The 25,762-nt window shown below is 42.0% G+C and overlaps 1 protein-coding gene across 3 annotated transcripts in view; it reads left to right on the forward strand.

Moving 5' to 3' along the window:
* aspscr1 (ASPSCR1 tether for SLC2A4, UBX domain containing) overlaps nt 1-25,762 on the forward strand; it is a 255,059-nt gene that overhangs the window by 58,493 nt on the left and 170,804 nt on the right. For all 3 annotated transcript variants that reach the window (XM_068058424.1, XM_068058425.1, XM_068058423.1), the window contains exon 5: nt 23,789-23,846. In XM_068058424.1, the coding sequence (XP_067914525.1) occupies nt 23,789-23,846 (58 nt within the window). The remainder of the gene's footprint in view (nt 1-23,788; nt 23,847-25,762) is intronic.

A 25,762-nucleotide genomic window follows, 5' to 3' on the forward strand; every position in this document is an offset into this window, starting at 1 on the left:
CAGGACCTCAATGATAGTAACCTTTAGATTACTGTCAGTGCCGTGTGCTGAGGAAATATGTTTTTACACAGCGAGTTGTTGTGACCTGAGATTCATTGTCTGAAAGGGCGGTAGAAACTGATTTGGTAGTAACTTTCAAAAGAAAATTGGAGAAGTACTCGAAGAGAAATAACTTACAGGGCTATGGGGAAAGAGCAAGGGAATGGGATTAATTGGACAGCTCTGCCAAAGAGTTCTGCCACAGGCATGGTGGGCTGAATGGTTACCTTCTGTGCTGATGATACTATGATTGTATAAGGCATCATGTGTGTCTGCCAGCAGTGGTTTCAGGAACTGCTGAACATGGTAATTGCAGCTGATGCTGCTCCGACTATAAAAGTAACGCGACACGGATTCCAGGAGGGGTGAATAAGTTAGGGAAGAGTGACAGGACTTTAGAAATCTGAAGTCTTGCTGAACATGTATTAATAAGGCATCTATTTAACTCCATATGATGCTTCTGTTCTCAGTTGCCTTGTTGTCAGTCAATATATAATAAAGTGTTGTGGCGCTCTGTGATATAAAGGGAATTTTCTGTGTGTCAGTTGGTAGTATTCTTGCCCCTGAGTCACAAGGTTCCAGGTTCAAGTCCCACTCCGGGGCTTGAGCACAAAATCTCGGCTGACACTCCAGTGCAGTACTGAGGGAGTGCTGTACTGTCAGAGGTGCCACCTTTTGGATGAGATGTTAAAGCAAGACCCCATCTATGGGTGATGTAAAAGATCCCATGGCGCAATTTTGAGTAAGAGCAAAGGAGTCATCCCCAGTGCCCTGCACAATATTTATCCCTCAGTCAACAGCACAAAAAAACAGATTATCTGGTAATAATCACATTGCTGTTTGTGATAGCTTGCTGTGCGCAAATTGTCTGCCACGTTTCTTACATTGCAACATTGACTGCACTTCAAACATACTTCATTGGCTGTAAAGCGCTTTGAGATGTCCCGTGGTCATGAAAAGCACTATATAAGTCCAAGTCTCTTTTTTTTAACTGCAAAGGATCTGACAATTGCACTGAAGATCAGTTTGATTATAATGTGAAAAATTCCTGTAATGCCCATTGCAAAATTCTCAGCATCTGATATGGTTTTACCCAGGGTATGGGGCCGGAGGTATTTTATTGGATGATTTGGTTCCTAGCATTTATTTCATTTGTGCATTTTAATTAAATTATCGCTTCCATTGTTAAAGGTGTGAACTTGTCAGTTTCGGGGGTAATATTGGAGCTGAAAAAAGAGCAGAGATTTGAAAAATTTGTTTTTCTGTGTTTTCCTCATTACAGTATGACCCTTTAATGTGCTGATAGCAAGTTTTACCATGGTAATCCGAATCAGTTGGATTTCAAGATTTTAATGGACAAAATGTAATAATGTGATAAGAATATCCAGTGCTAATCCCCACCAGGTTATGGAGAACATCAAAGACATTCTACTGTTTGATGTTTTTCATTTTGTTTTTTATTTATCCACCTTCTCTTCATGGAGAAATGTGCAGTCTAATAACCATAATCAGCATAGTGGAACTGAAGCTTAAACTGTTATTTAGCCAAAAATGTGATTTTAATTCATTCCTAATGTAACATGTAAGAGAAGTATCAAATGTACTTTGTTTTGTTGGTTAAAAAAACCTTTGTGGAAAATGTATATTGCACATAATTAGTATCTGCTGTCATTTTATGATTCTTTAATTTGCAGTTTTTTTCTATAACATTGATGTGTACTCCATTTCCTTCAGATACCTGATACTGTTTAAGTCTTCACAAGTGTATCTGCTTTTAATTATACTCAATTTGTCAAGTGTGAGAGCAGATGAAATGGTGACTGTTCCCTTCTAGCTAAGAGCTTCTTCTTGTCTCTCCTTCAAAGTGCAGTTAAAAGTGTTCGAGTGCAGCTTAGTCTAGACAGAATTAATCTTTGAATTCTCTTTGACCAAGTGGCAAGAGCTGGCGAACACAAGGCGCAACAACCTGATATTTTAAAAAGCAAGACTATTCAAAATCAAGTGAAATCTGCTGTTCAGTTTTCAGCAGCTATCCTTTGCAGCATGTACAAATCCTTAGAATTTGTTTCTGTAGCAATAAAGATCTGGAGATGCTTCAGTTCCTGATTGACTAAAATTTGTTGAGGAAACCTGGAAAATCAGGGAAAAATGTAGTAGGAAATATGTGTGGCCATAATTGAACAGATCTTTGTGAAGAAACAAAATATTGATCGATCTTAATTTGATGTAATTAATGTTAACTTATCCAAAATTTTAGTTGACTTAAAATATGTTTTTCTCATGATTATCCATGGGAAAAGAATAGTACAATCTTTGTTGGTTTTTAGAGCAGTTTCAAATGTGTTTAATGACCGGAATATAGGGCAGTGGCACAGGTGTATATAGTACATTCATTGGTGAAATTTCAACTATTAAAAATTAAACACTTTCATACTTTGAGGAAAAACAGCCTATTTCCTTAGCATCTTTTCCTTTTTCTACCTGAAAAACCTTTTAGTTTCCCCTTGCATCATAACTTTTGCTATGTTGACTTAATCTCTGTATTTGTACTTCAGCTTTTTATTGAGTACATTTTGAATTATGTTGTGCACTTACTGCTAAATTCTTCAACCTTTCATCGACCTACATTCTATACTGGATTCTCGCATCCACCCTTGACTTCAAAGATTCCAGTGCTTATACCTTAGCTGACATTGCTTGCCTGAGTCAACTCTTTCAGGTTTTTTTTTACCTTTTGTGAACTGTATTTTCCTAACATTCTGTTCTTGTATCTCTCTCCCAGCACACCTCAGCAACCAATTTCTCCAAGGTGTGAGACAAATGTCCCTCATGAAGGAAGATCTTTTAAAATTTGATTTTTAAGAAAAGGGGCTATGATATAAATGGAATACAGTGCAGGGCATGATGTACAATGCTGTAGAAGTTCTGGGCCTGATTGTACATAATATATTTCTACTACTTCATAAAAATGTAAAATGCAATTGGGTTACCTTCTTTTTTTTTTTCTTTTTGGGCCTCCTTATCTCGAGAGACAATGGATACGCGCCTGGAGGTGGTCAGTGGTTTGTGAAGCAGCGCCTGGAGTGGCTATAAAGGCCAATTCTGGAGTGACAGGCTCTTCCACAGGTGCTGCAGAGAAATTTGTTTGTTGGGGCTGTTGCACAGTTGGCTCTCCCCTTGCGCCTCTGTCTTTTTTCCTGCCAACTACTAAGTCTCTTCGACTCGCCACAATTTAGCCCTGTCTTTATGGCTGCCCGCCAGCTCTGGCGAATGCTGGCAACTGACTCCCACGACTTGTGATCAATGTCACACGATTTCATGTCGCGTTTGCAGACGTCTTTATAACGGAGACATGGACGGCCGATGGGTCTGATACCAGTGGCGAGCTCGCTGTACAATGTGTCTTTGGGGATCCTGCCATCTTCCATGCGGCTCACATGGCCAAGCCATCTCAAGCGCCGCTGACTCAGTAGTGTGTATAAGCTGGGGATGTTGGCCGCTTCAAGGACTTCTGTGTTGGAGATATAGTCCTGCCACCTGATGCCAAGTATTCTCCGAAGGCAGCGAAGATGGAATGAATTGAGACGTCGCTCTTGGCTGGCATACGTTGTCCAGGCCTCGCTGCCGTAGAGCAAGGTACTGAGGACACAGGCCTGATACACTCGGACTTTTGTGTTCCGTGTCAGTGCGCCATTTTCCCACACTCTCTTGGCCAGTCTGAACATAGCAGTGGAAGCCTTACCCATGCGCTTGTTGATTTCTGCATCTAGAGACAGGTTACTGGTGATAGTTGAGCCTAGGTAGGTGAACTCTTGAACCACTTCCAGAGCGTGGTCGCCAATATTGATGGATGGAGCATTTCTGACATCCTGCCCCATGATGTTCGTTTTCTTGAGGCTGATGGTTAGGCCAAATTCATTGCAGGCAGACGCAAACCTGTCGATGAGACTCTGCAGGCATTCTTCAGTGTGAGATGTTAAAGCAGCATCGTCAGCAAAGAGGAGTTCTCTGATGAGGACTTTCCGTACTTTGGACTTCGCTCTTAGGCGGGCAAGGTTGAACAACCTGCCCCCTGATCTTGTGTGGAGGAAAATTCCTTCTTCAGAGGATTTGAACGCATGTGAAAGCAGCAGGGAGAAGAAAATCCCAAAAAGTGTGGGTGCGAGAACACAGCCCTGTTTCACACCACTCAGGATAGGAAAGGGCTCTGATGAGGAGCCACCATGTTGAATTGTGCCTTTCATATTGTCATGGAATGAGGTGATGATACTTAGTAGCTTTGGTGGACATCCGATCTTTTCTAGTAGTCTGAAGAGACCACGTCTGCTGACGAGGTCAAAGGCTTTGGTGAGATCAATGAAAGCAATGTAGAGGGGCATCTGTTGTTCACGGCATTTCTCCTGTATCTGACGAAGGGAGAACAGCATGTCAATAGTCGATCTCTCTGCACGAAAGCCACACTGTGCCTCAGGGTAGACGCGCTCGGCCAGCTTCTGGAGCCTGTTCAGAGCGACTCGAGCAAAGACTTTCCCCACTATGCTGAGCAGGGAGATTCCACGGTAGTTGTTGCAGTCACCGCGGTCACCTTTGTTTTTATAGAGGGTGATGATGTTGGCATCGCGCATGTCCTGGGGTACTGCTCCCTCGTCCCAGCACTACAAGAACTACAAGAAAGCCCCCAGCGATTTAACATCCGCAGCACTTAAAGCAGCCAGAAGTACTGCACAAAGAACAGCTAGGCGTTGCGCAAACGACTACTGGCAACACCTATGCAGCCATATTCAGCTGGCCTCAGACACCGGAAACATCAGAGGAATGTATGATGGCATGAAGAGAGCTCTTGGGCCAACCATCAAGAAGATTACCCCCCTCAAATCTAAATCGGGGGACATAATCACTGACCAACGCAAACAGATGGACAGCTGGGTTGAGCATTACCTAGAACTGTACTCCAGGGAGAATGCTGTCACTGAGACTGCCCTCAATGCAGCCCAGCCTCTACCAGTCATGGATGAGCTGGACATACAGCCAACCAAATCGGAACTCAGTGATGCCATTGATTCCCTAGCCAGCGGAAAAGCCCCTGGGAAGGACAGCATTACCCCTGAAATAATCAAGAGTGCCAAGCCTGCTAATTGGATTACCTTATGGTCTTGAAAACATTTGTTTTTTTAAATTCTTAAATTGCCATAGCTCTAATCCATTTTCATCTGGTATGGACTTTTTTGGATGATCACATCCAACAGCTGAGGTGGACAGCAACTGCTGGTGAGTCTTGTTGAAGAATTGCTCGTTAATACTTTCAAAAGGAACTTGTGTGAGCTTCCAAAGTTGTATTACCTCCTCCCACTTGTGTTAAAAGCATTTAAGAAACAAGTGCATATTGAGTAGCTGATGTGTGTGCAAAAATACATCTGCACAATGCAGTCAGCGCAGCATTTTTATTCAACAGAGTATTTGTGCAAATGTTTTGTTGTGAATGATTCTTTTTACCATATTGATTTTGATCTTTGCATGAAGTGTTAATGGTAAAATACAAAAATTGGGGAGTTTCACTGAATAATATGATCATGGTGAGTAGAAATCCAGACCTGGAATTTCTGTATACTTCACAAGTTTTCAACTAATTCCAGTGAAAGCTGCTAGTTACAAACTTAATCCTTTTGTTAAACCTGACATTCCTTTTGGCATATTAATTAACCATGAGTTGTGATCTGTAATGTCTTAGACATGCTGTTGGCACTGTCATTTTTATTCCACTTGCAACCCTTATTGCCAGACTTTCTTCTTATGCTGCATTTGTGAAACATTAAATAATATAAATCACATTCTAATCCAGTGCATCACCTCATGCTTACTTTTGAAATGTAGATTCAAAAAATATATTCTTTCAAAGTCAAACTTGGAATCTAGAATCTTGGAATTATTCTAAAATATGTAATCTTCCCAAAATTCCTAGATTCTAGAAAGGTCCCATCAGATTGGAAAATAGCAAATGTAACTCCTCTGTTCAAGAAAGGAGGGAGACAGAAAGCAGGAAATTACAGGCCAGTTAGCCTAACATCTGTCATAGAGAAAATGCTAGAATTTATTAAGGACGTTATAGCAGGGCACTTAAAAAAAAAATCTTAATGCAGTCAGGCAGAATCAGCGTGGTTTTGTGAAGGGGAAATCGTGTTTGACTAATATATTAGAGTTCTTTGAGGAAGTAACAAGCAACGTGGATAAAGGGGAACCTGTAGATGTGGTATACTTGGATTTCCAAAAGGCATTTGATAAAGTGCCACATCAAAGGTTACTACATAAAATAAGCATTCATGGTGTAGGGGGTAACATTAGCATGGATGGAGGATTGGTTAGCTAACAGGAAGCAGAGAGTAGGGATAAATGGGTCATTTTTGGGTTGGCAAGCTGTTAGTAGAGTGCCACAGGGCTCAGTGCTGGGCCCTCAACCATTTACAATCTATATCAATGATGGATGAAGGGACTGAATGTATGGTTGCTAAATTTGCTGATGGCACAAAGATGGGTAGGAGAGTAAGTTGTGAGGAGGACATGAGTCTGCAAAAGGATATAGATAGGTTAAGTGAATGGGCACAAATTTGGCAGATGAGTATAATGTGAGAAAATGTGAACTTGTCCACTTTGGAAGGAAGAATAGAAAAGCAGAATAATATTTAAATAGTGAGAGATGACTGAACTCTGTGGTACAAAGTGATCTAGGTGTCCTGGTACATGAATCACAAAAAGTTAATATGCAAGTGATTAGGAAGGCAAATGGGATGTTGTCATTTATTGCAAGGAGAATAGAGTAAACAAGTAGGGAAGTTTTGCTGCAGTTGTATAGGGTGTTGGTGAGATCACATCTGAAGTACTGTGCACTGTTTTGGTCTCCTTACTTATGAAAGAATGAAATTGCATTAGCAGTTCAGAGAAGGTTCACTTGACTGATTCCTGGGATGAAGGGGTTATCTATGAGGAAAGGTTGGACAGGTTGAATCTGTATCCATTAAAGTTTAGAAGAATGAGGGGTGATTTTATTGAAACATAATATCCTGAAGGGGACTTGACAAGGTGGATGTGGAGAGTCTAGAACTAAGGGTCACAGTTTAAAAATAAGGGGTCTCCCATTTAAGACAGAGATGGAGAGGGTGCAGAGGAGGTTCACCAGGATGTTGCCTGGTATGGAGGGCGCTAGCAATGAAGAGAGGTTGAGTAGATTAGGATTATTTTCATTAGAAAGACGGAGGTTGAGGGGGGACCTGATTGAGGTGTACAAAATCATGAGAGGTATCGACAGGGGGGATAGCAAGAAGCTTTTTCCCAGAGTGGGGGATTCAATTACTAGGGGTCACGAGTTCAAAGTGAGAGGGGAAAAGTTTAGGGAGGATATGCGTGGAAAGTTCTTTACGCAGAGGGTGGTGGGTGCCTGGAACGCATTGCCAGCGGAGGTGGTAGACGCGGGCACGATAGCGTCTTTTAAGATGTATCTAGACAGATACATGAATGGGCAGGAAGCAAAGAGATACAGACCCTTAGAAAATAGGCGACAGGTTTAGATGGAGGATCTGGATCGGCGCAGGCTTGGAGGGCCGAAGGGCCTGTTCCTATGCTGTAATTTTCTTTGTTCTTTGTTTCTCTTTGAGGGTCATTAGTCTGTGGAATTCTCTTCCCCAGAGACCAGTGGAGGTACAGCAACAACTTACATTTATATAAAAGCAAAATACAGATTAGGTGTAAATACACTGAATATTGAACAGCAGCAAGTGCAAACCTGAAAAAAACAGTGGGTAAGCAAACTGAACAAACTAAGATGAAATGAAATAAATGCAAAAAAAGATTGTAAAAAATGTAAAAAAGAATGTAGAAAAAAGGAAGAAAAAATAACTAAAAATGAAAGTAAAATTTTTTTTCAGGTTTGCACTTGCTGCTGTTCAATATTCAGTGTATTTACACCTAATCTGTACTAATGCTCTGTCTTTCAACATACCATTAACATATTGTTTGCCTTTGCTCCGTGACCTTTTGGTCAGCTATGTGGCCTGGTCCAATCTACACTTTCTCCTTTGTTATCTCTTGCCCCACCCCCACCTCACTTGCTTATAATCTGTGACTTTTCTTATATTTGTCAGTTCCGAAGAAGGGTCACTGACCCAAAACGTTAACTCTGCTTCTCTTTCCACAGATGCTGCCAGACCTGCTGAGTGATTCCAGCATTTCTTGTTTTTATTACATTTATATAACACCTTTAACGTGGTATAACTTCCCAAGGCGCTTCACAGGAGCGTTATCAAACAAAGTTTGACACCAAGCAGGGATGAGAAATTTCCACAAATGGCGGATTTCCAATATTGGGGTTTCAGAAATCAGCCATTGGCTTCTCCCATTCCAACCTTAAAAGACTGGCTTTTTAAAAAAAAAATCAGAACTGCCAGTTCAGTGACGGTTCCAATTCCTTTTTAAAAGCTGACCAACCAAGATGTTGCCCAAGTTGAATGGGGTGTGTGTGTGTGTGTGTCTGTGGTGGGGAGCTGGAGAGGGTACAGTGTGTGTGTTTGGGGGTGGGGGTTTAGTTAGAAGGGGTACAGTGTGTGTGGGAGGATGGAGTTAGAAGGGGTACAGTGTGTTGGGGGTGGAGTTAGGGGTACAGTGTGTGGGGGGGTTGGTTAGAAGGGGTACAGTGTGTGTGGGGGTGGTGGTGGAGGGAATTGGATGGGGTAGTGTGGGTGTGGAGGGGGAGTTGGAGGAGGTACAGTGTGTTGGAGGGGGAAGTTGGAGGAGGTACAGTGCATTGGGGGGGGGGGGTGGAGTTGAGAGTACAGCATGTGTGTGGCGGGGGGTGGGGAGTTGGGGGAGGTACAGTGTGTGGGGGGTGGAGGTAGATGGGTTACAATGTGTGTTTCGGGGGGGGCGGGGAGTTGGATGGGGTGCACTTTGTGTGTGGTGGGGGGGGGGAAAGAGTTGGATGGGGTACAGTGTGTTTGTGTTTGGGGAGGGTAGTTGTATGGGGTACAGTGTGTGTGTCAGGGGAGTTGGGTGGGGATACTGTGGGAGAAATTCAGAGCTTCAATCGGGAGGTCAGACAATTCCATGCAGTCAAACAGTTGCCCCCATGTGAAAAGGAAGGAAGGTTAGACTTATGGTGGAATGAAGTACACAAGGGGGCAAGTACAACACTCTCTGCAGACTTGTATTTGCTTTGATGATCTGCTTCCATGGACCTACATTTCAAGGTTCTTTCAGCACCATGGCTAATACCATTGAGTCACGGTCTACCCGGATGAATGTTAGCGCATACAGTGCCATCCAATCTGTGAAATATAAACAGAGAGCAGAAGTCAAATTTGGAGTACTTTGCAAGAAGACACAAGACTAGTGATCCTGTCAGTGGCAAGTTGGTGCAGTGTATGCAAGAGCCCGCAAAATGTATGCTGAAGAGAAGCATCAGGGGAGAAAAGAAAAAGAGGAACAGAGGAAAAGGCTAGAAATCGCATACCAGAAACTGACCACAAAATGCTCTGGCAAAACTGTTGTGACGGTTGCTGCTAAGAAAGCTAGAAAGGTTCATGTTACAGCTCTGCATTCACCAGCTAAAGGAAAAACCTAACTAGTCAATTAGCAGTGTTTGTAAAACTTTAGCACAGATTTGTGTACAAAGCAGAAAATACCTCATTGTATGCTGATGTGAAGAAAACCTGTATAAAGGCCAAAAACAACTGGCTGAGCAAAAGAGCTGAAGAAGCAGAGGAAGCTTTCAAGAATGGTAACACTAAGAATTATATTCACTGGTCAAGGTCATAGCTGGAAAGAAATATGTAAACCCAAGGAACACAGGTATCAAGGCTGAAAATAGAGACTTGTTATGTGATAGGGACAAGATCAGGCTGAGATGGGAAAATTACTGTAGAAAACTGAAGAACCAGAAAAGGTGAACAAAGAACCTGAGGGACTGAAAGATGAGCTAAGAAAAGCTATAAAGGACATTGAGTGGAAAGTTAGAAGGACAAAATCAGATCCCAGCGGAAGCAGTAAAAGAGGGAGGTGAAACAGTAGTAGATGCAATGAAAGAAATTATTGATGTATGGACAACAGGGCTTGCAAGTGGATTATATCAGAGATGGTCACAATGCCCAAGATAGCAGGCACGCAGGACTGTCTAAAACATTGTACGCTAAGTCTCATCAGTCATGCATCTAAAATGCTACTTGATGTCATGAGGCAGAGTCACCCTGCTGTGTGAACAGAGAAGTGGCAGAGGGGCAGTTTGGCTTCATTCCAGGAAAGGGTACAACTGACACCATGCTCAGAAATTTCATGGAGAAATGTGAAAATAAGCAGGAAGTCCAGCCTTTGGCTTATGTTCATAGACTATACAGAATTGCTTCACGGGTGGTCAGAGTTGGTGATGAGCATACAAAGCAATTCCAGTTTGAGAAGGGAGTCAGGCAGGGGTGTCTTCTGTCACCCGTGCTGTTTAATGCTGTCGGAGAGAAGATAATGAGGATGGTGCAGGAAGAAAGTTCCCAGAGAGATGTGGCTGCTTCATAGGTTGTAGCATATGGAGTCTCAGGTATGCAGATGACACTGTACTCACAGCCAGAACAAAGGAAGAGCTATAGACGATGGCAGCCCTCTTCTTTGGCCTCCTTATCTCGAGAGACAATGGGTAAGCGCCTGGAGGTGGTCAGTGGTGTGTGGAGCAGCGCCTGGAGTGGCTAGAAAGGCCAATTCTAGAGTGACAGGCTCTTACACAGGTGTTGCAGAAAAATTTGTTTGTCGGGGCTGTTACACAGTTGGCTCTCCCCTTGCGCCTCTGTCTTTTATCCTGCCAACTGCTAAGTCTCTTCGACTCGCCACACTTTAGCCCCGCCTTTATGGCTGCCCGCCAGCTCTGGCAACTGACTCCCACGACTTGTGATCAATGTCAGGACTTCATGTCGCGTTTACAGACGTCTTTAAAGCGGAGACATGGACGGCCGGTGGGTCTGATAACAGTGGCGAGCTTGCTGTAAAATGTGTCTTTGGGGATCCTGCCATCTTCCATGCGGCTCACATGCCAAGCCATCTCAAGCGCCGCTGACTCAGTAGTGTGTATAAGCTGGGGATGTTGGCCGCCTCGAGGACTTCTGTGTTGGAGATACAGTCCTGCCACCTGATGCCAAATATTCTCCGGAGGCAGCGAAGATGGAATGAATTGAGACGTCACTCTTGGCTGACATACGTTGTCCAGGCCTCTTTGCCATAGAGCAAGGTACTGAGGACACAGGCTTGATACACTCGGACTTTTGTGTTCCATGTCAGCGCGCCATTTTCCCACACTCTCTTGGCCAGTCTGGACATAGCAGTGGAAGCCTTTCCCATGCGCTTGTTGATTTCTGCATCTAGAGACAGGTTACTGGTGATAGTTGAGCCTAGGTAGGTGAACTCTTGAACCACTTCCAGAGCGTGGTCGCCAATATTGATGGATGGAGCATTTCTGACGTCCTGCCCCATGATGTTCGTTTTCTTGAGGCTGATGGTTAGGCCAAATTCATTGCAGGCAGCCGCAAACCTGTCGATGAGACTCTGCAGGCACTCTTCAGTGTGAGATGTTAAAGCAGCATCGTCAGCAAAGAGGAGTTCCCTGATGAGGACTTTCCGTACTTTGGACTTCGCTCTTAGACGGGCAAGGTTGAACAACCTGCCCCCTGATCTTGTGTGGAGGAAAATTCCTTCTTCAGAAGACTTGAACGCATGTGAAAGCAGCCGGGAGAAGAAAATCCCAAAAAGTGTGGGTGCGAGAACACAGCCCTGTTTCATGCCACTCAGGATAGGAAAGGGGTCTGATGAGGAGCCACCATGTTGAATTGTGCCTTTCATATTGTCATGGAATGAGGTGATGATACTTAGTAGCTTTGGTGGACATCCAATCTTTTCTAGTCGTCTGAAGAGACCACGTCTGCTGACGAGGTCAAAGGCTTTGGTGAGATCAATGAAAGCAATGTAGAGGGGCATCTGTTGTTCGCGGCATTTCTCCTGTATCTGACGAAGGGAGAACAGCATGTCAACGGTCGATCTCTCTGCACGAAAGCCACACTGTGCCTCGGTGGACGCGCTCGGCCAGCTTCTGGAGCCTGTTTAGAGCGACTCGAGCAAAGACTTTCCCCACTATGCTGAGCAGGGAGATTCCACGGTAGTTGTTGCAGTCACCGCAGTCACCTTTGTTTTTATAGAGGGTGATGATATTAGCATCGCGCATGTCCTGAGGTACTCCTCCCTCGTCCCAGCACAGGCATAGCAGTTCATGTAGTGCTGAGAGTATAGCAGGCTTGGCACTCTTGATTATTTCAGGGGTAATGCTGTCCTTCCCAGGGGCTTTTCCGCTGGCTGGAGACTCAATGGCATCACTGAGTTCTGATTTTGTTGGCTGTATGTCCAGCTCATCCATGACTGGTAGAGGCTGGGCTGCATTGAGGGCAGTCTCAGTGACAACATTCTCCCTGGAGTACAGTTCTAGGTAGTGCTCAACCCAGTGGTCCATTTGTTTGCGTTGGTCAGTGATTATGTCCCCTGATTTGGATTTGAGGGGGGCGATCTTCTTGATGGTTGGCCCAAGAGCTCTCTTTATGCCATCATACATTCCTCTGATGTTTCTGGTCTGAGGCCAGCTGAATATGACTGCATAGGTGTTGCCAGTAGTCGTTTGCGCAGCGCCTGGCTGTTCTTTGTGCAGTGCTTCTGGCTGCTTTAAGTGCTACGGATGTTAACTTGCTGGGGGCTTTCTTGTAGTTCAACAGTGCAATGCGCTTAGCGGCTATGACAGGTTCCAGCTCTTCATTATGAGATTGAAACCAGTCTGCATTTCTCTTCGCACTTTTGCCGTAGGTAGTCAAAGCTGACTCATAGCTTGCGTCTCTGATGTGGGCGCACTTGGTCTCAGCATCCCCTGTGGGATTGTTTTGAAGGGCTGTTACAAGTGAATTTAGAATTTGTTGTAACAACTATGGCAGGCCTAGTCAAAAGACAGTCTTTTGGACTGAACATAAATGAGGCAGAGACCAACATAATGGCTCTAAATGGCAGTGGCAAAGTCAAAATTAGAAGCACCGAGATAGAGGCAGTGGACTATTTCAAGTACCTTGGCTTGATGTAAACACCAAAGTTGGATCGAAAAATGAAATCCAGGTTAGATTAGCTACAGCAAGAGGTGTGTCCAGTGACATAAGTAGCGTCTGGAAGTCCAAATGCATCAGCATGAAGTTGAAAAAGCAACTAGTACAGTCAATAGTGTGGAGTATTGCACTCTAAAGAAAAGAGGATGAGAGGAGGATAACAGCTTATGAAATGTGGGTACAGCAGAGGATGCTCAATCAAATGGATGGACAGAAAGACAAATAAATGGGTTAGATCAAGAGTAGAAGTTCAGGAATCAAAAGGGTTGCTAAGTACAGTTAGAGAAAGATCGCCAAGTACGGACATCTGAAATGAAGACACAACAGCTTTGCCTTGGCAACAATTGAAGGAGAAATTGAGGGAAAAAACAGAAGAGGAAAAGGAAAGATCAATTGAGTGGATGACATGGAGATGCAGACTCTGAGGCTTGAAGAAAGTCGGAGAAGAAGCAAGACAAGGCCAGTGGCTCCACTAAGGCTTTGGTGACGATGAACGAATGAGCACAGATTTACGAATAAGGTTGCAAGGTCATGTTCTGGTGTTATAAATTATGACGGATGAAGTAAATTTTATGATGCACCATTGTATTAAATGTTGGGATGCTGAGGTCACTTTGTTGTTTTATACAAATGGATTGGTCTACCGTCTTGACAGTAATTGAAGGTAAACAAAGGGAAAACTAATGTTTCTACATATTTGAAGTGGCCTGGAAGCATTTACATTCACTACAGATCATTAACAGTGCTATAATTACATGATTCCTTGTCAAACAAAAATCAGACTTTTTTTGTCTTCGGCCACTAATTTGCAGACCTTTTGGTCTTTGGCCACTCTCACGCCTGCACCAAGCAGCATGAAATATTAGGACAGGTGACCAAAAGTTTAGCTAAAGAGATACATTTCAAGGATTGTCTTAAAGGAGGAGGGAGTGTGGAGAGGTTTTGGGAGGGTATTCCAGAGCTTGGGGCCCAGGCAGTTGAAGGCACAGCCACCAATCGTGAAGCAATGAAAATCAGAAGGTGCAAAAGGCCAGAATTGAAAGAGTGCAGAGATCTCAGATGGTTGTAAGGCTGGAGGAATTTAGAGTTAGGGAGGGGTTAGGCCATAGAGGGATTTGAAATTGAGAATGAGAATTTTAAAATTGCAGTGTTGCCTGACCGGGAGCCGATATAGGTCAGTGAACACATAGGGGATGAGTGAATGGGAATTGTTGCGAGTTGGGATATCGGCAACAAAGTTTTGGATGACCTCAAGTTAGTGGAGGGTGTACAGTGGGACACCGGCTAGGAAAAGATTGGGAAGAGTCAAATTTATAATTAACAAAGGGATGGATGAGGTTTTCAGCAGCAGATGAGCTGAAGCAGGAGGTGGAGGCAGCCAAGGTGAGTAGGCAGTCTTGATGAAGTGGGCGTCAGAAGCTCAGCTCGGGGTCAGATAGGATGCCAAGGTTGCAAACAGTCAGAACCAACCTCTGGCAGAAGCCTGGGCGAGTGTTGGAGTTGGTGGCTAGGGAACAGAGCTAAAGAACTGAGATTAGTGTGTTTCAGCATGTAAAATGGCTGCATCGGTTTACAAAATGGCAGATAGAAGTGTATAAACTATGCTTTGTTAAACTGTTAATCATAGCTCTATTACAGGCTTGCCATCCATAAAATTTGTCGCTTAATAGTATTCCAGTGCAGCCTGGTAATTTTTGTTAGCACTTGATGTCTGCTTTATTGATGAACAAATATTGAGCTGTGGCCAAGTAGTCACCAGAAATCTTCTGCAGTGTTTTGCAAAGGTATTCAAATTTTCATTGATCCTTTATCTGATGTATTTAACAGAATTAAATTATAAAAGGTTAATAGGGTGATGCACACCATGTAAAAGTGTGGCCTGCGCAATAACAATACTATCCAGCACCTCAGTTGAGACTGTGTAGCTGCAGTTTTAATGAAACATAGCCCTACATTTTTGTTGAATTGTTAGAATATAAGGAATTTTAACCTGGAACTGGTAGAATTTTAGAATATTTTTTTTACCAATTTTACTTTAATAAATTATACTGAACTGGTTATCTAATAAATTAAGGGCATAACCAGCAAAATTTGGCAGAGGAAATTAAATTAAGACTGGAGCAAATAAAAATTGTGGTGAGTAGATGCAAGATTATTGCTAGGAGACTGGGATTTGGACTGGGCCAGGCTTCAAAGCTGGATTGTTTTAGTATCTGAGCCAGGTGGAAGACATTAAACTCTGAAGCTTGGGCATTGCTACACCCCTAGTTAAACCATTAGTATTGTATGGGAAGAATCTTTAGTTCTTGTGCCTCTAATCAAGCAGATGCCCAGTAAGGAAATATTTTTTGCTTCTTTTATTCTCTCAAGTTCCTGGGAACAGGATTATTTAATTTTCTTTGAGTAGTTGCTGAAATGTAAATTTTTTAACTAATCTATCTAATATAGTGACCATCACAATGAGGGATGGACTTTAGCTGTGCCTGTACAGTTGGCTGCCTAATTATTCAGAAGGACCAAGCCTGCTAGTTATTCCTTTTGTCTCCAGTTCATACAGCGACCAGCTTTATAAAGAGAAATTTACTTGCTTCCACTTTCAAAAGCCTCCAAATCTTGTGTAGAAGTAGATGATAAAAGCCAAGGACTGATTTTGAAGCAACTTCAAATTTTGCAGTAATGCCTGTTTTATATTTAAGTTCTTAACTTGTTGAATAGATTGCCACCTTGAGCAATGAATATGAGCTCAGTGGAAGAATTAAAAAAGGTGTTGGATTTCTGATAAAAATGGATATGGATCTAGTACCCAAGTATCTATGCGATATATGGAAATGTTCTGTGCGAATTGTGTGTATGTAATAAATTGCAGTGACACAATGGCCTATTTTTCTTTTGTGCCTTAATGTGGATCCCTTGACAGCCAATGGACAGAGAAAATCTTAATCTTTGATAAGAGTTTGTGCTAACAAAGACGGAAACGCGAAGTTTCTTAAATATGGTTAGATAGAGTGGTCTTGACAGGGTGGATCTGGAAAGGATGTTTCCTCTTGTGGGAGAATCTGGGACTAGGAGTCACTTTAAAAATAAGGGGTCACCCATTTAAGACCGACATGAGGTGAAATTTTTTCTCTGAGGGTGGTGAATCTTTGGAACTCTTCCTCAAAAGGCAGTGGAAGCAGAGCCTTTGAATATATTTAAGGCAGAGGTAGATAGATTCTTGATGAGCAAGGGATGAAATGTTATTTGGGGTAGGTGGGAATGTGGAGTTGAGGTTACATTCAGATCAGCCATGATCTTGTTGAATGGCAGAGCAGGCTCGAGGGGCCGAGTGGCCTACTCCTGTTCCTCATTCATGTGCTCATATAGAAAGGAAGGCTTTATTCCCCTTGGTTGAGGGGCCCATAACCAGGGGGCATAGATTTAGGGTGAGATGTAGGAAGTTTAGAGGGGATTCGAGGGGAAAGTTTTTCCACCCAAAAGGGTGGTGGGGATCTGAAACACAGCCTGAAAGGGTGGTAGAGGCAGAAACCTCCATAACATTTAAAAAGTACCTGGATATGCAATTGCAGTTCCGTACCCTACAAGGCTACAGGTCAAGAACTGGAAAGTTGGATTAAGCTGGATGGCTACTTGTCAGCCGACGTGGACACAGTGGGTTGAGTGGCCTTCCTCCATGCTGTACGTTGCCACGATTCTATGAAAGATGGCACCTGAACAGTGCGCTGAAATGTCAGCCTACATTATCTGCTCAAGTTCTGAAGTGGGGCATGAACCTCTGGGGCCTCTGAGCTACTGCTGGTCCAAGGTTGACACCTATTTAGTGGATTTTAGCTCCAGTGCAATTATTATTTTCAAAATTTTTTGTCATTGGCCCGAATTTTGCTGTCAGCAGTGAAGGAACAGTGCTCGTCATTGACTACATTGGCAACTGCTCAGAGTTTTTGTGTGCTTTTGAACGGAGATTTGCTGTCATCAGGCACCTGTGTGGCATGATTTTCTGGATTCCTCATGCGTTATGCTCACTTCCTTACTAGAGAGGAAAAAAAAATCACTGAATTTGAAAGGATTTTGCTGCTGTTGTAGGTCATCAGTGTTCAGTGCAAAATCTGTTTGTAAAATATGTCTGAGTAATTGGTTAAAATATAGGTTTGTAAATAACTGGAATATTGTATTTCAAAATTGTTCAGTTCACATTATTTAAATGTGTACATTTGCATTTTTTATTTTATAGTCAATATATTCAAAAGCTAGGTATTTGTAAAATTCTGTCCCTTGCCCACAGTTTTCCTGTTATGCAGAAACTTGTGAACATTCCAATATTTGTACAGGTGAAATTAATGTTTTCCAAATTGACTCTTAAGAAATTGTACTATTTATATAATTTATTTTTGACATTATTATGTGGTCTTGCGGAGTGTCATGTTTCAGGTTTTTTGATCTTGTACGCATGTTGGTTATTAAGGTTCCTGTAACAGTGTGTGACACCATTTTTTGTGGCTTGCTCAAAGGTTTAGCAGTCATTTTTCACTATATTTCATCTTATTGATGTGATAAAACTCTTCTGAGACAATGGCCAGAATTTTTCTGAGGTGGCAGAAGTCCTGTTGCCAGGGTCAAATGCGGGACATGTTCCCGCTTTGGCAGGTGGTGGGACCCAGGGCCGCATTTTGCCGGCAGCAGCCATCCTGTTAAGGACAGCGGACTGTCCCGAAGAGCTGCCGAACAATCAGAGGCCGGCAGCTCAGCAGTGCTGGCGCTAGTGGTGGCTATTGCAGAGGCTGCAGCTACAGGATGAGTGCGCCTCAATGGCCAGGTGTCTTCGAAGAGGGGTAAGTGGCGCTTGGGGTAGCCAAGATCTGGCAGGCAGGCCCCAGCGATTGAGTGGGGGTCACTGAGGGCAAGCTCTAAAGGAGGCCCCCCCTCCCCCGGAGTCCACCAGGTTTCATTGGGTGTTCTCCCCACATGGTGGCGGACCGTCCCAACATGGGCAAAATGCTCGTGGAGGTGGAAATTGGCCCTTAATTGGCCACTTAAGTGGCTCAATTAGCATCCCGGCAGGTGGCCGATCTGCCAGATTTCCTGCCGCTGACAAATTGGCATAGTAGTGGGAAGACATCAGGCACTGCAATCCCCCCACCCCTAGTCACCTTCCCAAACTATTTTGCCAGCCCTCTCTCCTCCCAGCCCATCCCCAAAGAGCTAGTAAAATTCAGCCCAATATCTTCCCAGATACATAGGGCTGCCGACTTGAAGATGTCGTACTGTTTATCTAATTGACCTTTATTCTGCAGGCACTCATTTGAAGTGACGGCAATTTCAATGGATTAAATTTTACATTTTAATGTATTTTATATTTTTGTTAGAGCATGCTGTAAATTGTGTTTTGTCCAGTGCTGGTTTAAAAGTGTCTGGGTGCTGAATGCTGGCAAGTCAACATGTTTGGTATTGGCCCTTGCATTGCCAAAGAAACTGGGGTCAGGTTGCAGTAGGACAAATGCATTTAAGCAGTATTCTTGGCCCAATGAAGCTATGATAGGTCTATTTTTTTTTCCAGTGATACTGCCCATTCAGGTGTGATCTGATAACGTCACTTTTTGGTCATCAACTCTAGCTTGCTTTCTTCACCAGCGATCCATACATATATATTGGAGTCATTTTCATATTACTTCAACTTGCATCTTATGTGAAAAGATGACTTGAAAAGTTTTTTTATTAGCCATAGTTTCTGCTTCTCCGAATGGCACCATGTGTGGAGTTCTGAGGAATAGAAGAGCCCCCATGTTAAGTACTTGGATTCTGCAGAGCTCAGCTAAGTCAATATTGCATCACAGTAGAAAGTTCAGCAGCTATTCCTGTTGTCTGCTGCCTTGTGGGAAAGTAGAAGTGTGATGAATGTTGGTTAAGGATCGGATTTGTCTTCGCTCTGATATCTGTCAGAGTTTGCACATGTACACGAAGAATAGCTACTTAGAAGGGGTAACAGAACTCATCTAAAATTCTGCTGTCTGTGTTCTAACTTGCACCAAGTTCAGTTCATTGATCACCCTCATGACTCACTGATCTACATTGGCTCCTAGTCCAGCAATAGCTCCATTTTAAAATTCTCATCCTTGTTTTCAAATTCCTCCATGGCCTTGCCTCCCTCACTATCTCTCTCATCATCTCCAGCTCCAAAACCCTCTCAGATCTCGCACTCCTACTTCTGGCATTTTGTGCATCCCTGATTTCTATTGCTCCCCCATTTTGGGGTGGCCGTACTTTCAGCTGCTTGGGCCCTAAGCTTTAGAATTCCTTCCCTAAACCTCTCCATGTCTCTACCTCTCTTAGGTTTTAAGGAACGTCTTAAAACCCAACTCTTTGACCAAGCTTTTGGTCACCTGTCCTAATATCTCCTTGAGTGCTCCGTGTCACATTTTGTGCAACGCTTCTGGACTGTTGTTGATAGCCTGTCTTTCAGAGCTGTGAAGTGAGATGGAAAAAAAGAATTTTCCACCAATTATGGTTGAGCTCAGTTCATTTATTGTTAGGCTAGTGAGTTGCCATGTTTTCCAAATGGAGTATCATGTAGTAGTACTAGGCATCCGTCTGTCTTGGATGACGATGGACTGCATCCGGGGTGTTAGTCAGTTCTAAGTTGAACATTGCCTGTTGTGGTTCAAGAGGCCAACTCGTGAGTGGAATTCCCTTCCACTACTGGCACAGATGAAAATAGTTGGCCTGAGGTTGACTGCTGTTTTTCCCTGCCACCGGGCTCTTTTCCACCATCTGGTCACTTTTTTTGTCCTCTGTTTTATCCACGCCCTTCCTGACTGCTATTCTCCAGGACCACGTACACCCGACTATTAAAGCAATATGTGTGACAGCACGGGCTTCCCTGTAGTTATGTCGCGCTCTATTCTGTTCTTATCTTTTCTGAAGAATATTGACATGATTTCCCTAGCCAACCAGCTATCTTGGAAGTGTTTACAGTGCTCCTTAAACAGCTAAACCACTTCAAAAATCTCAACCAAGCACTTTTAAAAAAATAAAATAAGGAAATATTGTCACAAAGTCTTAAGAATGTGTGCCATCAGTCGTCATTGCTGGTGGGAGACTTGCTGAAATAGTGATAAAAGACAGACTTGCATTTATAATTGTGCCTTTCATGACCACAGGACCTCCCAAAGCCAGTGAAGTACTTTTTGAATTCTAGTCACTTGCAATATAGGAAACGTGGCAGTTAATTTGCACACAGCAAGCTCCCACAAACAGCAATGCGATTTAACCAAATGATCTATTTTTTGATGTTGGTTGAGGGATAAATATTGATCAGGACACTGGCGAGAACCCCTCTTGTTCGAAATAGTGCCATGGGATCTTTTCCGTCCACCTGAGGGGGCAGAAAGGGTCTTGGTTTAACATCACATCTGAAAGATGGCACCTCCGATAGTGTAGCACTTAATCAGTACTGCACTGGAGCATCAGCCTTGGTTTCTTTTTTTTACTTTTGTGGAGTGGGACTAGTTTACTTACAAGCATTAGAAATAGGCAGGGAACATGATTACAAGTAGCAGTGGCATAAATAGTACTCCTTGAAATGTGCTGCCCGAAAGGATGTTGGAAACCGGTTCAATAATTTTCAAAAGGGAATTGGATGATACTTGAAGGGGAAAAATTGCAAAGCCATTGGGAAAGAGCAGGGGAGTAGGAGTAATTGGATTGCTCTTTCAAAAAGCCAGTACAGACATGATGGGCTGAATGATTTCCTTTTGTGTTCATCATTCTGTGATAGGCAGCCTGACAAAGAAGGATTGCTCCCATTTTCCATTTCCTTGATGAAACATCTTTTCCCATTACGTGTCAAGGATTTATAATGTGTTTTTGATAGCGATCACTTGTATAGGTACTTGGGGAAGGAGCCATATGTTTACATTAGAGTTTTTTTTAAACATCATTGGTCTTCAAATCAATTCAATTCAAAATGTAATCTTTTTAACTGCTACTGAGAATCACACATCAAAAATTCTCATGTTGGAAACAAACTTTAAGATATTCCAATTTGAAAAATACTTTGTGTGCCTAGATGCAGTACATATGAACATTTTCTCTAATTTATTCATCAATCATTTTTTAAAAGTGGTTAATTCCCATGTCTATAGGGTGTAAAGCATTTTGATTGGGTCATTTGAGCCATTTACTTAAAATAGTTTAACACAGGCAACTTTGTATTAAGTGAAGCATGTTGATAGGTTAAAACCAATCAAAACTCATTACCTGAAAAATACACACAAATAATTTCTGATATCCAATAATGAGCAACTAGTGACCGCCATAAAAGCTACCTGTTAAATCTCTAAGCGTTAAAAAGGTTTAGTTAGTTCCCCTAATCCTATCTAGATCGCTAAAAATAAACGTTGTAATCAACACTCAAAATTGACCAATTCTGGAAGCCACCCTCTACATTTATACTTATGTGCAGTTTCCCTTTCAAAACAGTACTCATGCAGAATAACAGTTTTTCTTTTTAAAAAAAAAACAAACTTCAGGCGCAGTGCATTACCTTTTATAATCTCATTTTCTTTTTTTTTAAAAAAAAAGTGTCTGCTCAGAACTTCAGAACATTTAGTAGCCAAAATGTGAGTTCACAGTCCTAGAATCAATGTGTAGTGACTGATGAAACAACAGTAATGACATTATAGATACATTGGTATGTCTATCAGTGGTAAAGAACTCAAGTTCAGATTTCAGTACGGGAAGATTTTCCCTTCAGATTCTTATAAAGCAACATAACTATGTTAAATTATTTAAAACATCTTTTTACTTGGGCAAAATTTTGGATTTCCTTTGTAAAGTGGTGGCATGGTTACTTGTCTAGGACACTATTGTGACGTTCCTTTGGATACTATTTTTGGATTGTTTTATCCAAAAAAAGCCTTTTAGAACTTATCAGGCCTTTTTGGTACTTTGATATGCTTTAACTGTGCAAGATTAAAACCTCAGTGGGGATCCTGCCCAGCATCCCCGTTGCCCAGTGTTGATCATAATTTTTATTCAAATTTTGAAGATGCGCTCTGTTTCTATGTTGCTTGTCAGAAATAGTATTAATACATCAGACTGTTAGCACGGCAATAGGAGCATGTTTTAAGGATTGATACAATTTTGATCACTTTCCTAAACCAGTGCCCTTTATCCTTCTAAGGGGTAGTTTTAGGTATTGGAGAGGGTGTGCATCAACTAAGTTTTCAGGCAGCATGTCTCTCGTTCACTAGGGGGCTGCAGTAGTGGGGGTGGGAGGAAGACACCATCTTTGAGTTACTGGTGAGAGTTGTTAACCTGTGTATTACTGGTGGCCTCATTCTTTACTGAGTAAACTTTGTAGATGGGGCCTCGGTTTATAGTGATTGCAGTGTCCATTGATCAGAAGTGTTGCAGGAGAATCAATCCCCTTTTGGATGCAGTCCTTCAGGTAAGATGGAAGTTATGTGGGGTGCAATCTGTTTGGTATGTTACCTTGCGTTGCATCTTCAATGACTAACTGACACAGCAAAATAGAGGAGATCTGCGTTGGCTGCCCTTTACGTTCCTCCTCTCCTAGTGATAGAAAAATTGTCTACTTTTGAAAGTTAGGATCTGTCAATAAATGTTCTTGTTATTTTATCATTCAAACCCTTGAATATAAATTTTGCCTAAGCTAATAGGATATGAGTTACTGACTGGTAACCATGTAGTATTGATAAATTGTTTAAGAATCAGTACTTTAAAAAAAAAAATTGTTCAAAAATTTCTTCCTCAAAAGAAGGTGGAAGCAGTGTCTTTGAATATTTTTAAGGCAGAGGTAGATAGATTCTTGATAAGGGGTAGAAAGGTTATCGGGGGTAGGTGGAAATGTGGAGTTTAGGTTGCAGTCAGATCAGCCATGATCTTGTTGAATGGCGGAGCAGGCTCAAGGGGCTGAGTGGCCTACTCTTCCTAATTCGTATGTTCGTATGCAATTCACTGTATTTGAACTTGTTTACCACCATGGTAGACAATTACAGCCCTCTTGGATCTGGCTAGAATTGACATAGAAGTTGATGAAAGCGACAGTGGAAGTCGCTGAATTGTCCAGTTTTAAAAGCTTGTTGAATTTGCACAGTGCTTGATTAAAACCTGTGTCATCAGCAATTTTGAAACAGATTCTGTGGCCACAGATGGTGTTAAAATGATCAAAAGGAGCACCTTACTGAAAGCTGCTTGAGGTTAGATTCACTTTCATGTCAGCATGGTGAGTCACACCATGGAGTGCTGCAGCCTCCTTCTATACGATGCTTACTGTCAACACCTTTTGGGTAGTAGCAGATGGATCAGCATCTGGAGTGTGCCTTGAATGTGGAGATGTTGACAGCTGTTTGTAGTTACATGTTAGCAGTTACAACTGGGTTACCCAAGATACTCCTTCGTGGATCAAATTAAAATCAGTATGGTATTGACCTCTGCAGAAAGCAGTCAAAGACTTAACGGTTTATGATATTTTTATTGCCTTTACTTAACATTTTGATCATGAGTGTCCCCTACTACCTAGGTGATAAATATTTTTGCTCTGTACAAGATCAAATGTTGACAGTTTTTTCCTGTTTTGCTAGGGTTTCTGAACAACAGCTGTTGGAAGCTATTCCAGTCTGTGTTTATATGAGAGATGAGGTACGTTCAAAAAAAATTCCCACTCAGTTTTAGTCAAAGATTTTTATGAATAGATGTTATGGCTGTAAATTACCATCATGCCATAAAGTATTAAGTGACTTATTTTGTCCTTCTAGATCATTGAATCTTACACCACAGAAGGTGACCATTCAGCCCATCATACCTGTGCTGGCTCCTACAAGAGCAATGCAATTCACTACACTACCCTGCTCTTTCCCAATAGTCCTGCAATTATTTCCATTTCAACTATCTATGCAGTTCCCTTTTGAAAGTTATTATTGAATCTGCTTCCATTACCCTTTCATGTAGTCTATTCGCTGTATAATAAAAATTTCTCCCCATTTCCCCTCTGGTTCTTCTACCCATTATCTTAAATCTGTCCTCTGGTGAATGACCCTTCCATCATTTGGAAACAGTTTCTCCTTATTTCTTCTATCAAAATTCTTCATTTTGAACACCTTTGATAAATCTTCCCTTCTCCTTCTCTGCTATAAGGAGAACAATCCCAGCTTCTCTAGCCTTTCCCGCATAACTGGTTCCTCATTCCTGGTACCATTCTAGTAAATATCCTCTGTACCCTTTCCCAAGGTATTGACATCTTTTACAAGTAATTTGTACTTTGGTTGATGGACAGATAAGGGAGCTGAAATCCCTTTCATTTATTTTACTGAAAAGAGAAACCTGTAAGAACAAAATGTTGGCAGTAAAGTAAACATTGGGATGTATTTCTGCCCTTTATAACTGTCCCAATAGCCACAGATAATATATATAAAGTAAAAACAAGAAACACTGGAAATACTCAGCAGGTCTGGCAGCATCTGTGGAGAGAGAAGCAGAATTAACAGATGCTGCCAGACCTGCTGAGTATTTCCAGCGTTTCTTGTTTTTATTTCAGATTTCCAGCATCCGCAGTATTTTGTTATTTTAGCCACAGATAATTTCTATTCTATTCCCTGTCTGCAACTGTAATTGTAATTTTCTTGTTGAAAAGAGCTAGAAATATCTGTGTATTCAGACAGAAGAATTTACTGAATGTGTCCTGTAATATTTTGGGGCTTATGGTACCCTAGGGTCTGTAGCTTTTACATTTTGGAATGAATTCAACCACACTGGTAGCAACATGAAAACAGCTGCCATGGCATTTGAAAGTCAACATTTGCACTGAAGTTCCCCATTAATCATTCAAATCTTCATAAATTTGTCAGAAGTGTGGAGCTTGAGTAGAAGAGCTAAGCATGCCTGATCCACCACCTTTGATTTTTCTGAGGCTGCTGTAGCATAATAAATGTAATTGTGCTTTACAGACATAATGTATTGAAAATGCTGTTCAAATAACTGTAATCTGGTCTTTTCTAGTGCTGTAAAAGAATGCCACTACAGCTCTCAAATGGTTCAAAGCACACAGTAGTGGAAAGTACTTTCATAGATGTGACACTTGCTGTAAAAATCTTGGAATAAAATCAGTGTTGTAAAAATATTTAATGTTTTTATAGCCGTTTGATTTGATCTATACTAAGTTAAATCCTGCAGGTGCAGAGGCATCAAGCCGGGTGCAGCACAATGAGTCATAACAGTAATTTTACCTTACTGACCATCTTTCCAGTGACTACTATATGCATCTGCTGTGTGCCTTGAGTGTAAAGATGTTAACATTTGTTCACGAGTGGAAAATGTTGCTCGTCAATGTGTAAGATAATTCTACACGAGTCTTGCTAGCCTCAAACTGTCTTTATCACTATATATCTTGAATCATGTTGATACTTGGTATCCTACGCTGCTGGAGTGATCCAGCTTAACTGTTTTCAGTAGGAGGAAATAACAAACCATGAAGATTAATACAACTTCCAAGATGTTTTCACACCATGACATTGAGTTGTCATTCATGTAAATGTTGTTTCCATGGTTTATTTTCTCAC

This window comes from Heterodontus francisci, chromosome 26 (assembly GCF_036365525.1).
Source record: "Heterodontus francisci isolate sHetFra1 chromosome 26, sHetFra1.hap1, whole genome shotgun sequence".
Lineage (NCBI taxonomy): Eukaryota > Metazoa > Chordata > Chondrichthyes > Heterodontiformes > Heterodontidae > Heterodontus > Heterodontus francisci.